Source organism: Mustelus asterias, chromosome 9, assembly GCF_964213995.1.
Source record: "Mustelus asterias chromosome 9, sMusAst1.hap1.1, whole genome shotgun sequence".
NCBI classification, from domain to species: Eukaryota; Metazoa; Chordata; class Chondrichthyes; order Carcharhiniformes; family Triakidae; genus Mustelus; species Mustelus asterias.
This window is the reverse complement of record NC_135809.1, coordinates 85,383,769-85,399,051: the sequence shown is the minus strand read 5'-3', so window position 1 is coordinate 85,399,051 and position 15,283 is coordinate 85,383,769. Positions and strand designations below refer to the sequence as shown.

Below are 15,283 nucleotides of genomic sequence, written 5' to 3'. Positions count from 1 at the left end.
CTGGTTCCTAAAGGCTTTGCGCTTACAGATCCAAGTAGCCAAGAGCCCAAAGATGGGAACCAGTTGACATTCTTCAAATGAATAGTGAGCAAATTTTTCAGGAGAGAAAAAAAAAAATCACTTTTCTTGATGTAAGGTGAGTTGTTGATGCAGGTGCTCTCTGCTAAGCTGCACTTGGAAGTGGTTGGAGATAGGTTCACATCTACCGTGAACCAGCACAGCAAGATCCAACTCTGCAGCGGCGTCAGGATAAGGAAGGGAAATTTGGAACCATGACTCTAGGTTGTTCTCAGGCGCTTCTAGAATCTGGGTCTAAGAGCTGTTCTGGTACAAGCTGGAGTGTAAGTTGCCCTTTTAACCTCTCATCGTGGAATGGTATTTGGAGACACGAGGAAACTTTGCATGAATTCTTTAAACTGCGGATGGGACATTTGAAAGTAAACACCTTCAGAAAGTACAGGAAAAGGAGACAATGTGAATGCAACATTTAAAAAAATCAACACATGCTTGTTTTAGGATCGTAGAACAGGAGCAAACCATTCAGCCCCTCAAGCATGCTCCCATTTTTCTAATGACCCCTGCAGCCATAGCATTTTGAAGAAAAGAGTTTCCGATTTCCAATTCACTTAGTGATGAAAAGATGCTTCTTGATTTTCCTCCTAAATGTTCGGACTGTAATCTCATGCTCATGCTCAGACTTTCGTGATTCCCCGTCAGAGGGAGTAATTAGACTAATGGTGGCACAGTGGTTAGCACTGCTGCCTCACAGCGCCAGGGACCCGGGTTCAATTCCGGCCTCGGGTAACTGTCTGTGTGGAGTTTGCACGTTCTCTCTATGTCTGTGTGGGTTTCCTCCGGGTGTTCCGGTTTCCTCCCAAAGATGTACAGGTTAGGTGGATTAGCCATGTTAAATTGCCCCTTGGTGTCCCAAGATGTGTAGCTTAGGGGGATTAGCAAGGTAAAAACATGGAGCTACAGGCAGAGTGCCTGGGTAAGATGATCTGTCGGACAGTCAGTGGACCTTGATGGGCTGAATGGCTTCCTCTTGCACTGTGGGGATTCTATGACATCCTCAAAATTCAACTAGATTCGCCAGACAGGACTTATCTTGAACAAAGGCACCTCTGTCTCCAATCAGCTTCATATTTGCTGAAGTGCTCAGTCCCTCTGGGTTGGATTTTCCAGTCCCACCTGCCACCCACATCGTCCCGTTCCGCTGAAAGCCAAAAGATATTTGGCTGGTCCTTCACCCCGCCGCAGTGGGGTTAGAAAAATCCCAACCTCTATCCTTTGAACAAGAGCAGAAAATGCTGGAAATTGATATCAACATGACCAAAAAGACTAGTTACTATTTCAGGTGTGATTCTTTGTTAGGTCAGGGCACTTTTCTTGAGACAGGATGTTATGGTTGGTGCACCAGACTTGCCTTTTTGGTTTAGATCCAGGCCTATTCAGATGAGATGATTGTTTCCTAAGGTTTTCATAGGTAAGGAGCCAAAGTGAAACAAATTTGGGACAGGATTAGTCCACTTTAGGTGGGAATGGGATTGTGCATAAAATTACTCAAAATTAGCTGTCTCACTACGAGGGAGATTTATCAAAGGCTGGTGGAGGAAATTTCATATGAGTAACATCATATTAATAGAGTAGAGGCTGCTTTTGTGTAGTGGAAATATGAGCATATGAACATAGAAATCATAGAAACCCTACAGTACAGAAAGAAGCCATTCGGCCCATCGAGTCTGCACCGACCACAATCCCACCCAGGCCCGACCCCCATATCCCTACATATTTTACCCACTAATCCCTCTAATCTACGCATCCCAGGACACTAAGGGGCAATTTTAGCATGGCCAATCAACCTAACGCGCACATCTTTGGACTGTGGGAGAAAACCGGAGCACCCGGAGGAAACCCACGCAGACACGAGGAGAATATGCAAACTCCACACAGACAGTGACCCAAGCCGGGAATCGAACCCAGGTCCCTGGAGCTGTGAAGCAGCAGTGCTAACCACTGTGCTACCGTGCCGCCCACGGAGCAGGATTAGACCATTCAGCCCTTCAAGACTATTCTACAACTCAGTAAGATCATGGCTGATAACCTCAAGTCTGCATCTTGCCTATAGCTGATAACCTATCACCCCCTTGCTTACCAATAACCCATCCATCTCTGCCTTTAAGACTCTGCTTCCACCGCCTTCTTAGGAAGAGAGTTCCAAAGACTCAAAGCCCTTTGAGTGAAATTTTTTTGCCTCATCTCCGTTTTAAATGGGCAACCCTTATTTTAAAACAGTGACCCCTAGTTCTAGATTCTTCCACAAGAGGAAATGTCCTCTCCACATCCAGCTTGTCAAGACCCCTCAGAATCCAATATAGAAACTGGAAGCATGATATGTGGTTGACAATTGAGATATAGGACCCTGCAGCCAACTCACATGATTTAACTGACCTTTTTCATGAAGACTTTAGGCTCCAAGAATGGATTCCTATTCTTCAGTTTGAAGATCTGACAACTTGAAGAGTAAATCAACTAAACAGGGCAGGACCCCATTCCAGTTCATGACCTTTAGGTCACTGGATGTTTTTGCAGCAGTGCTGCACTGTTATTTAGATCGTATAAACTCTTTGATGTTCAGACAGATTTGAGGTTTTCTGACATACAGAGGGATCTGGGCGTGCAGGTCCACAGTTCCCTCAAAGTGGCAAAAGTTTAGAGAAAATGTACGAGGCAAGTGTTTTACACAGAGTGTGGTGAATATCTGGAACGCGCTGCCTGGGAGGTGGTGGGAACAGGTACGATAGTGGCATTTAAGGGGCATCTAGACGAATACATGAATAGGATGGGGATGGAAGGATATGGACTCCATAAGTGCATACGGTTTTAGTTTAGGCAGGCACCATGATCAGTGCAGGCTTGGAGGGCTGGAGGGCCTGTTCTTGTGTTGTATTGTTCTTTGTTCTTTGTCTACAATATGGGTTGGGTATATATTGGCTGGGTTAGAAACTATCAGATATCTTGCCCTAATTTACAAATGGAATTAACTAAATTTCTCTTTCCTCTTCGCTCCCTAACATTTGTAGGCTGAATTTTCTATCTTGACTACAAATGAGTAGAAAATCTAGCCAATGGTTTTTTGCTTGGTGCCTGGTTCTGTTCTCCTTTGACGTGAGATTTGCAGGTTACAACAGAGATCTTTATCTCGTTCTAAGGAGTTCCCTCGTTAGTAGGTTATTACAATAAAAAATGTAGTACTTCTACTAGGCAGAGAACTAGGGACAGCAGAACATTGGCCGAATATGGTAACATGACCAAACCTGATTTCTACACATGCACCTTGGGGACCGCTCAGAAATGGGTACAATATCCAATTTCCCTCGATGTCTTAGATTTGCTTTAGGTACACTGAGCCAAGTAGCTTCACCCACCATTTAAGATGACATTGGTTAGTTGGGTGTAGATTAAGGATTGAACCTAAGACCTGACTTGCCTTCGTGGACTATGGGGGTACGGTTCGATTTGGTTGGGGGGGGGGGTGAAAAAATGTCATTTGTAACAAAAACAACTTTATTATGGATTCATTCCCAAGCTTACAGCTTACCCTGGCCAATGCTGTTTGGGCTTTGGTGTTCTCAGACATTACATTGTCGGCACACTCCCCCAACATCACATGAATGTACTGAACACACCCTGCTAAATCTCTGCCAATAAATGTCAATTCAAATTAAATGCCTGTGAATTTTTTTCTTAAGGAGATTCAATTTTGGAAGTATCAATGCAATTGCACTGCAATTTGATATTATAACTCCAAAATTTTATGGCTGTTTGTTGATTACCTTTCTGATTCTAATTTTAACTTCTCTAAAAGAGAAAAAGATGGTAAAATGCCTGAAATTCAAATTAATCTAAAATGAAGGTTGAAAGCTATAATTCCAGTTTAGATGCAATGGCTCAAATGTTCGGCTCTCTTGGAATTTGGGTGCATCCCCACATCATTGCAGACTCGGGCCTTGTGCAAGGATATTCTCCTGACCTTGAGTGACCTCCCATTTTTAGAGGTCAATTGATGGCTTCCTGGCCCTCACAGGAAGTCTGACTGAAACTGGAGACAGAGTTGTGAACGTAGGCCTGGGAGGCCTTCTGAATGCAAAACTTTAGTTCTGCCCTGCCTCACTGCCATAGCAACAGATGTTCAGGACGTTGCTAAGCTTTAAATGCATCAATGGTGTATCTTTGCTATTTGCATAGTTTTAAATATATACATACATATATTTAGTGCACTCGCCCTTCCCGACAAGAAGTTGGATGGACTGGAAAATGTGCATTCAATCTCCGTTCCCCATCTACTTGACACCCACAAGCCAGGGGAGGGAGGCCTGAGCCAGACAGCCCAAAATGTGTTACTGTTTCCCCATTCTGCTCTTAAAATGCACAAGTAATTGAGGTCAAAATCGAATGACTAGCTTAATTTCTAAAATGGTTGAATATCACCAACAATATCAAACATCAGGAAGACTAAGGATGGCTTTCAGCATTCCCAGCTTTTTGATATAATTTTCAGCTGTTAGAATTTGCATGTAGCCTATACACTTTGAAGGAAAGCCCCTTGGCTCTGGAATTTTACACTTTGTTACTTCAGTGAGATCTATTCATCTGCCTAAAATAAATGTCCTTGTGTCTTGGCTAACATATTAAAAAGTGATTTCGGATGAACGCATTATGTGAGGAACCTGTGCGTAATTTGAGATCCTCTACAAGTTTCCTCTAGAATTGAATCACACTGGTTGTATAACCCCCTGCTTCCTCTGCATTTTCATATTGTGCCATTACTGTTGTTGTCTTAATTAAACAAGTTACAACAGCACACATCCATTCCCTTTCTAAATGCTTTCAGCTTTCCATAAGTCTTCCTGTGAAAACTGTCATAATCAACTCACCCTTATTATTGGACATATCATTTGTAAAACAGAAAGGAGATATCTGGCATTAGCCAATAATCGTTCAGATTAAATGCGTCAGAATGGACTTTAATTTTAAATTACTTATCATCGAATCCTACAGTGCAGAAGGAGGCCATTCGGCCCATCGAGTCTGCACCGACCACAATCCCAACCAGGCCCTATCCCCATAACCTCATGCTAGTCCCCCTGACACTAAGGGGCAATTTAGCATAGCCAATCAACCTAACCCGCACATCTTTGGACTGTGGGAGGAAACCAGAACACCCGGAGGAAACCCACGCAGACATGGGGAGAATATGCAAACTCCACACAGACAGTGTCCCAAGCCGGGAATCGAACCTGGGTCCCTGGCGCTGTGAGGCAGCACTGCTAGCCATTGTGCCACCGTGCTGCCCAATTGTCCCTTAGTGTCCGGGGATGGTAAGGTTAGAAGGATTAGCGGGGTAAACATGTGGGGTTAAGGGGCAAGGGCCTAAGTGAGATTGTGGTTGGTGCAGATTCGATGGGCTGAATGGCCTCCTTCTGCACTGTAGGGATTCTATATCTAATTTCTATATCTATATCTAAATAAGCTACGACAGCACACATCCATTCCCTTTCTAAATGCTTCCAGAAGTCTTCTGTGAAAACTACCATAGTCTTCTCACCCTTATTCTTGGACATATCATTTGTAAAACATAAATGGGGATATCTGGCATTAGCAAATAATCGTTCAGATTAAAAGCGTTAGAATGGACTTTAATTTTAAATTACCTGCATAGAATATGTTTCTGAGTTTGGTTGGAACTGATCCTCAAACTTACCGTGAGTTGTTTTTGATTTTGTCATATTCATTTCTGTATCTGTGACAAATGGACTTTTGCGCAGACAGCTCATTGCTGCAGATCAATCTCTCATCACCGCAGAGGAAGTGACATTGGAGCCCAGCAAGAAGAACTGTAAATACGTATCCAAGGAGATGGGCCCAGACAAAGCTGGTGCCGGAGGGCCGTGCAGTCCAACGTCAACAAAAGGCCAAAGGTTGCCAGCTGAGGCTGCAGGCCGCAGGGTGGGCGGACTACCTTCGCACGCCTCGGAACAAGAAGATGAAGAATTGGATGAGGCTCCACTTTCACCCCGAGGCCAACCTATTGGCATAGAAACAGCGGTGAGTAGGGGCAGCCGTACTTTACAAGTTGACCACTGTTCCTAAGTTTACTGTTCCAGCACCGCCCATGCTCAAAGTAAACAGTTGCCTCAGTTTGGGCTACCTATCAGCAAGAGTTTATCAAAACAAAAAGAGATCAGAATGATTCTCCTGCGAAGAGAAGGGAAGTAGCAATTCAGTAAGATTAGCGAGGTGTCATTTTTCAAAGTTTGCATTTGTTCTGCGGAGTCCATGGCTTCAGTTAAGTGAATTTTGTGGTATTTTACACTGCTATTAGGAGATGTCGCAGGATTGCCATTCTCATGAAGCTCAATGTATTGGTAGGTAATGGATATGTGCCTTGAAATCTTTCTTTGGCTGACTACCGATTGGAAAATATAATGCTGTATATCTAATGATACCATTTAATGATCCGATGCCTTTCGGTATGTAGCATTTGGATTGAATAAACATATGATTTAAATTTATTGCTCCATTCTTTATCTTGCTGTAATCGAGATTGGAAAAATTGCCCTGTCTAACAAATGCCCCTCTAATAAGGTTTTGATTTCTCCCAATGTTGTTTCTTGGGCCTCTTCTTACCACCCTCTCCACCCCCATCTCCACACTCATCTCCGCTCCCCTCTGTTTGCCCCTGCTCCTGCTTGCCATTCCCCATCACCTCCTATCTCCGGTCGTCTCTGCTCCCTCTCTCTGTCCCCCCTCTCCGCTTGTCTCCACTTCTCAGCCAGAAATGCCATGTGGTAGTCCAACTCTGCCTCCTACTGAGGTCCCCACCATCACAGATGCCAGCTTCAGCAAATTCAACTCATTCCACATGATATCAAGAATCAACTACATGTGGTGGGACACAGCAAAGCTATGACAATATCCTGATTGTAGTACTGAAGACCTGTGCTTCAGAACCACCTGTGTCACCAAGTTCTTCCAATACGAAATTGGCATCTACCAGACAAAGTGGAAAATGTGTCCAGGTATATTCTGTCCACAAAAAACAGGACAAATCCAACCCAGCCAGCAACTGCCCCACCAGCACAAACTCAAATATCTGTAAAATGATGGACGGTGTCAGTGATAGGACCATCAGGCATTGCTTACTCAGCACTAATCTGCTCACTGAAGTTTGGGTTCTGTCAGGACCATCCAGCTTCAAACATCATTATAGTATTGGTCAAAATATGGACAAAAGAGCTAAGTGTGAGAGGTGAGGAGAGAGTGACTATCATTGATATCAAGGCAGCATTTGACTGAGTGTGGCACCGGGAAGCCCTAGCAAAGCTGGAGTCAATGGGAATCGGGAAGAAAACTCCCCACTAGTTGGAGTCATACCTGACACAAGGCAAGATGATTGTGGTTGTTGAACGCCAATCATCTCAGTCCCAGGACACCTCTGCAGGAGTTCCTCAAGGTAGTGCCCAGGGCCTATCCATCTTCAGCTGCTTTATCAATGACCTTCCTTCCATCATTAGGTCAGAAGTGGGGACTTTCGCTGATGATTGCACAATGTTTGGTAACATTCGGGACTTCACAGATTCTGAAGCATCCTAACCTGCATGCAGCTAGATCTGAACAACATTCAGGTTTGAGCTGATAAATGGCAGGTAAAGTTTACACTGCAGACATCTCCCCTTGACATTCAATAGAATACCATCCCTGAATCCCCCGATATCAATATTCTGGGGGCTACCACTGACCCAGAAACTGAACGGGGTCAGTCATATAAATACCACAATAGCAGATGAAAGTCTGGGGATTCTGCAGTAACTCACCTCCTGACTCCTCAAAGCCTGTCCACCATCTACAAGGCACAGATCAGGATGGATGAGTATAGCTCCAATAACATTCAAAACTCAACACCATTAAGACAAAGTAATCCACTTAATTGACACCACATCCACCATCTTAAACATTCAATCTCTCCCTCATCTTAAAAGAAGTAGCTAGTGAGATAGTTGATGTGTTAGTTTTAATTTTCCAGAATTTCCGAGATTTGGGAACGGTTCCATTAGATTGGAAAGTAGTGAAAGTAACTCTTTATTCAAAAAGAGAGAGGGACAGAAAGCAAGAAAGTGCAGGCCAGTTAGCTAAACATCTGTCATAGGGAAAATGTTAGAAGCTATTATCAAAGACGTTATAGCAAGGCACTGAAGAACTAAAGTTAAAGTTAAATCTCACGGGATCCAGGGTGAAGTATCTAAATGGATACAAAATTGGATTCTTGACAGAAGCCAGAGGGTGGTTGTAGAGAGTTGTTTTTCAAACTGGAGGCCTGTGACCAGCGGTGTGCCTCAGGGATCAGTGCTGGGCTCACTGTTATTTGTCATTTATATTAATGACTTGGATGAGAATATAGGGGGCATGGTTAGTAAGTTTGCAGATGACACCAAGATTGGTGGTATGGTGGACAGTGAGGAAGGTTATCTCCAATTGCAGCGGGATCTTGATCAATTGGGCCAGTGGGCTGACGAATGGCAGATGGAGTTTAATTTAGACAAATGCGAGGTAATGCATTTTGGTAGATTGAACCAGGGCAGGACTTACTCAGTTCATGGTAGGGCGTTGGGGAGGGTTACAGAACAAAAAGATCTGGGGGTACATGTTCATAGCTCCTTGAAAGTGGAGTCACAGGTGGACAGAGTGGTGAAGAAGGCATTCGGCATGCTTGGTTTCATCGGTCAGAACATTGAATACAGGAGTTGGGACGTCTTGTTAAAGTTGTACAAGACATTGGTAAGACCACACTTGGAATACTGTGTGCAATTCTGGTCACCCTATTATAGAAAGGATATTATTAAACTAGAAAGAGTGCAGAAAAGATTTACTAGGATGCTACTGGGACTTGATGGATTGAGTTATAGGGAGAGGTTGAATAGACTGGGACTTTTTTCCTTGGAGCGTAGGAGGCTGAGGGGTGACCTTATAGAGGTCTATAAAATAATGAGGGGTATAGACTAGGTAGATGTCAATATCTTTTCCCAAAGGTAGGGGAGTCTAAAACTAGAGGGCATAGGTTTAAGGTGAGAGGGGAGAGATACAAACGTGTCCAGAGGGGCAATTTTTTCACACAGAGGGTGGTGAGTGTCTGGAACAAGCTGCCAGAGGTAGTAGTAGAGGCAGGTACAATTTTATCTTTTAAAAAGCATTTAGATAGTTACATGGGTACAATGGGTATAGAGGGATATGGGCCAATTGCGGGCAATTAGGATTAGTTTAGGGGTTTTAAAAAACAAAGGGCGGCATGGACAAGTTGGGCCAAAGGGCCTGTTTCCATGCTGTAAACCTCTATGACTCTATGACTCTAATTCAGGATAATCAAGCAGAGTCAACATGGCTTTGTGAAACGGGAACTACGTTTACCTAACTTATTGGGAATTCTTTGAAGAAGTAATGTCTGCTGCAGATAAAGAGGAACTGGTGGATGGATGTTCTGCATTTAGACTTCCAGAAGACATTTGATAAGGTGCCACATCAAAGGTTATTGCAAAAAATAAAAGCTCATGGTATAGGGGTAACATATTGGCATGGACAGAAGATCGACTAGATAACAGGAAATAAAGACATGGCATAAATTGGTCCTTTTGTCGTTGAAGGATGTGAAGCGTGGTATGCCACAGGAATCAGTTCTGGGGCCTTAACTTTTTACCATTCGTTTAAATGATTTGGATAAAGGGTTTAAGGGATGGTTAGTGAATTTACTGATGGCATGAAAATAGGTGGGATAGTACAATGTAAAGAAGACACAAGGAGGCTACAAAAGGAATATAGAAGGGAGGTTATGCTTCAGTTGTACAAGGCTTTGGTGAGGCCACATCTAGAATACTGAGAACAGTTTTGGTCCCCTTATTTAAGGAAAGATGTAAATGCATTGGAAGCCATTCAGAGAAGATTTACTAAACTAATATCAGGATTGGACAGGCTGTCTTATGAAGAAGGTTGGACAGGTGAGGTTTGTATTCGCTGAAGTTTAAAAGAATAAGAGGTGACTTAATTGAAACATATAACATATAAGAGGGGTCTTGACAGGGTCGGTGTCAAGAGGATGTTTGCTTTTTTGGGAGAATCTAGTACAAAGGCCACTGTTTAAAAATAAGCGGTCACTCATTTATGGCAGAGATGAGGAGAATGCTTATCTGAGGGTTGTAAGTCTTTGGAACTCTTTCTCAAATGGCAGTGGAAGCAGAGCTTTTCAATATTTGAAGGCAGAGGGAGATGGATTCTTGATAAGCAAGGGAGGGTGAAAGGTTATTGGAATAGGTGGAATCTGATCAGCTATGATCTTATCGAATGGTGCAGCAGGCTCGAAGGACCAAATGATCTACTCCTCCTATTTCATATGTTCGTAATCTTTGTATCCACAGAGCATGGCTGCAGTGTGTATCATCTACAAGATGAATTGCAGCAGTTTCCCAATTCCTCTTCAACAGAACCTTCCAAACCCATGATCTCTAACATCTAGAAGAACATAGATAGCAGGCATAATTCTCTGCACCTCTCAATTCATCTCCACTTTTCACTTCTTCACACCCTAATCGTCTTATCTTCAATGCTACCTTTATTTCTCCATTCATTTCTACTTGTCTCATCTCCTCATCTCTCCCTTCTATCTCTATCTCTCCACTGTTCATCTCATCTCCACTCCTCACTCTATCAATCCTTGTCTCTCCATGCCTCTCCTCATCTTGTTCCTCTTTTCTCCACTTCTCTTATCTTCATTCATCTCCTCTGTTATCCGCTCCTATCCATTCATCTCCTCAGCTCTTGATCCATCGCTATTCCTTTCTTCTTTCCACTGCTTTCCACTCTTGATTTCTGTCTCCTCCCTTGCTCATTTATCCTTAAATCTCACCGCTGTCCCATAAAATACCTACAGTGCGGAAGGAAGCCATTTGGCCCGTGAAGTCTGCACCAACTCTCTGATAGAGCATCTTATCTAGCCCCAGCCCCTGCCCTATCCCTGTAACCCCATGAATTTACCATGGCCAATCCATCTAACTTACACATCTTTGGACACTAAGGGAGAACTTAGCATAGCCAATCCACCTAACATGCACATTTTTAGACTGTGGGAGGAAACCAGAGCATCTGGAGGAAACCCACGCAGACACGGGGAGAATGTGCAAATTCCATATTGACAGTCATCCAAGGCCAGAATTGAACTTGGGTCCCTGGCGTTGTGAGGCAGCAGTGCTAACTGCTGTGCCACTGAGCCGCTTCAGCTCTCCATTCATGTCTCTTTTCTCAACTCTCCTCACCAATGATCCCCACTCCTCTCCACCTCCCTTTTCATTTCCATTCTACCACTTCATTCACCTGCCCTCCTATCCTTTTGTTTCCCCGCTTCTCATCTCCTCTTCCCCCGTATCCACTCCTCTCCCTCAAATCCACTCCGCTCCCCTCGTACCCACTCCTCTCCTCTCGTACCCACTCCTCTCCCCTCGTACCCACTCCTCTCCCCTCGTACCCACTCCTCTCCCCTCGTACCCACTCCTCTCCCCTCGTACCCACTCCTCTTCCCTCGAATCCACTCCTCTCCCCTCGCATCCACTCCTCTCCCCTCGTATCCACTCCTCTCCCCTCGCGTCCACTCCTCTCCCCTCGCATCCACTCCTCTCCCCCCGCATCCACTCCTCTCCCCTCGCATCCACTGCTCTCCCCTCGCATCCACTGCTCTCCCCTCGCATCCACTGCTCTCCCCTCGCATCCACTGCTCTCCCCTCGCATCCACTGCTCTCCCCTCGCATCCACTCCTCTCCCCTCGCATCCACTGCTCTCCCCTCGCATCCACTCCTCTCCCCTCGCATCCACTCCTCTCCCCTCGCATCCACTCCTCTCCCCTCGCGTCCACTCCTCTCCCCTCGCATCCACTGCTCTCCCCTCGCATCCACTCCTCTCCCCTCGCATCCACTCCTCTCCCCTCGCATCCACTCCTCTCCCCTCCGCACCTCAGCTTGCTTCTCCTCCAATATTGACTGATTTTTTTCCCTAATGTTTGAACTTCCGGGCTGTACAGCAGAGAACTAAATAAAGTGAGATAGAGTGACTGACGCAAAATGCTTGAGCTGAATTGTGGTCAAAATGACAGTGAGGCTAATAGCTTTCACTGGCATAAACCTGTAAATTGGACAATATTGTATCTAGTGATCATACATGCACAGTTAAATTTACCAATCAAGAAGCTGCTGTCTTAGAAGCTGCATGGTAATGCCATCTTGCTGAAAACCCCATCACTAAAGTATATTGAATTGTGTCAAGTTGCTGGACTTGTCTGATACACGCACGATAAACTGGCTTGAAAATTAGTGTTTGTCCATTCTAGTGCACGTAGTGTGACAAGTCTTAAATACTGCCAAACAATCCCAATGGTACATAGATTCCTGATGTTTTCAGAGGGTGATATTCTCTTTAGCTCAGAGGAACATCTCAATCTAAAGCCAGTAAAAAGTCTATGGGCAATGGCGACTATTAGCTACTGAACCAGCCCCTTATCTTTTGGCTCCGAGCTTATTCTCTATTGCATGAGTTATTGGGTCTTTACTATTCTCTTCTTAAAGTCAAATGCCAGAGGAGATTTTTATCTGAGTTGGAATTAATTTCCCATCAATATATCAATTCATAAGAAAACACAACCTGTTTCCTTTCACATGGATATATTATATTTTAATTATGTTTTTAATGACACCACTTGGAACAATTGCATTGCAATAATGCCTTTTACAAGGTTCTTTGATTTATTGTGTTGTCTGTTATGTTTGCTTTGGGCTTTTTCTTGGTATAAAGCTCAAAGTATTACTTTCACAACAGATTGCTGTGATAAATTTTGATTCTTGTGCTCATTCAATATTGGACAAGTGCAACATTTAACTTCTAAATTTATTGATGTGGTAAAGACAGCGAAGTTAATAAAGAGAGGAGATCCAGTACAATTTGGTGCTGTCAAAGCTTATATATACACAGGACTATGAAAAGATGTGGGGTATCCGGGAATAATAAAGTGGGATATGGAACAATGAAGAATTGTGCTTTACTTGGAATGGGTGGGATATGATACTATGAAGAAGTATTCTGTACCTGGGAATGGATGGGGAATGGTACTATGAAAAAGTATTCTGTACCTGGGAATGGGTGGGATATGGTGCAATGAAGTGTGCTGTACCTGGGAATGGGTGAGGTATGAAGGAGGTCAACTGATTCTTCTTTCGTTCTTTCTATCCAGGAGTCTGAGGCATTGGCACCTTCCCCTGATAGAATATTTAAAGTGGTGTTTATCGGGAACTCTGGAGTTGGAAAGAGCTCCTTTATCCATCGATTCTGCTACAACCGATTTCTCACAGAAATTAATGCCACAATTGGTAAATATTGAATTTTTAACTGTATACCTTCATGTATAAAAATAACTTTCCTTGACTTTTCCATTGTGAAGGGGCTGAACTGTACTGGGGTATTGCTCCAACAGCCAATGTGTCCTACCAAAGTGACCATTCTTCAGCCATGATCCTGGATCCCACATAATCTATGCTAACACCTCAGTTCAAAATTGAGGGAATGCTGAGAGGAGCCATCTTTCAGATAAGATAATAATCCGGAACCCCTTCTGCTCTCTCAAGAAGCCACAAAGGATACCACAACACTATTCAAGGAAGAGCAGGAGTGTTATCCCAATGCTTCTGTCCATTGTTTATCCCTCAATCAACGAATAAAACACTGCGGATGATGGAATCTGAAACAAAAGCAGAAAATGCTGAAAACACTCAGCAGGTCTGACAGCATCTGTGGAGAGAGAACGGAGCCAACGTTTCGAGTCTGGATGACCCTTCGTCAGGATGGAAGGTCACCCAGACTCGAAACGTTGGCTCTATTCTCTCTCCACAGATGCTGTCAGACCTGATGAGTTTTTCCAGCATTTTCTGTTTTTGAATAAAACATCTTATCTGGTCAGTTATTTTAATATTTGCTATGTGAATTGGCTGCCATGTTTTCAACTTAATTCAAAAGGGACTTCGTTATCTCTGAAGCGCTTTGGGTGTCCTGAGGTCATGAAAGGCGCCATATAAATGGAAGCCTTTCTTTCTAGACTTTGTTTGCCGACAGGCTGTCTTACTCGTGTCATGCTTAAGTCTCATTTTATCCTTAGCAAAAGCTTTAGAGAGATGCCCTTTCTGGCTAAATATTCGGCCACTGAAATATGCTGCACAAGTGCTTAATACAAGTGTCTAAAATTCTTCCTCCTGTGTGTGTTGTTGGAGGTCGTCCAATTAGATTATAGTGAGAAATGTTTGATTAATTTGTTGAGCATTTATAAACACGTATCCAATAGTAACACTTTAGGGCCTAGCTATTTTGTCAATATTGTTCTTACTGTAGCCACAGTAACCAGGTCTTTTTGTGACCACGAACAAGGAGCTCAGTGGTTCCCAAAGGGTGCAGCGTGCCACACTGGTGCGGCGAGAGAGGATGGTAAGTGTGGCGGAAAGATTCAAGGACAATCAAAGAAACATTTAAACATGGTTTAAACAAGCATTGGTTTATACTTTCTGGATGTCCCATGATCATATTATAAAGTAGTTGTGTTCTATGTTATGAATCAAGCACTGCTAGGAGTTTTTTTTTGTTTTTGAATGTATTTCTTATCAATAAAAAATTCGGTGTGGCGCGAGCAAATTTCTATTCCGAAAGTGCGGCCCAGTGAAAAAAGTTTGGGAACCACTGAAGTAGCTGATTCGCGCAAACTCAAGAGCTTTTTGCTCTATGTGTCTTGTACAATACTGGGCAGTGTATTCACCTACAGCGACATTGTGAAGCTTCATTTCAGAGCTTTTAAAAATAAAAATTACCCATGATAGGTGCATAAATTAAAGGGGTGACATCTGTGGCAGTACTTTTAACTTTGCGGTCAGTTTTGGGTTTAAATTCTACCCCAGAAACCTGGGCACAAAACCTAGGCTGACACTCCGAAGGAGTGCTGTAGCATTGAAAGTGCCGCCTTTTGATGATACCTTAAATCAATCTCCCATCTGCCTTCTCACATGGACATAACAGATCCTATGACACTATATTGAAGAAGAGTAAGGGTAATTTTCCCAGTGTCTTGGCCAATACTTACCCCTCAATTGTTAGGTATGCGTAGTGTCATAGTTCATATGATTTAGAGGTACAGCCTTTTAGTTTTAGAAATTCA

The 15,283-nt window shown here is 43.5% G+C and overlaps 1 protein-coding gene across 2 annotated transcripts in view; it reads left to right on the top strand.

The window, feature by feature from the left end:
* Positions 1–15,283, top strand: part of LOC144498787 (EF-hand calcium-binding domain-containing protein 4B-like) — a 157,325-nt gene that overhangs the window by 129,555 nt on the left and 12,487 nt on the right. For both annotated transcript variants that reach the window (XM_078220458.1, XM_078220459.1), the window contains exons 12-13: positions 5,829–6,108; positions 13,322–13,457. In XM_078220458.1, coding sequence (XP_078076584.1) covers positions 5,829–6,108; positions 13,322–13,457 — 416 coding nt within the window. The remainder of the gene's footprint in view (positions 1–5,828; positions 6,109–13,321; positions 13,458–15,283) is intronic.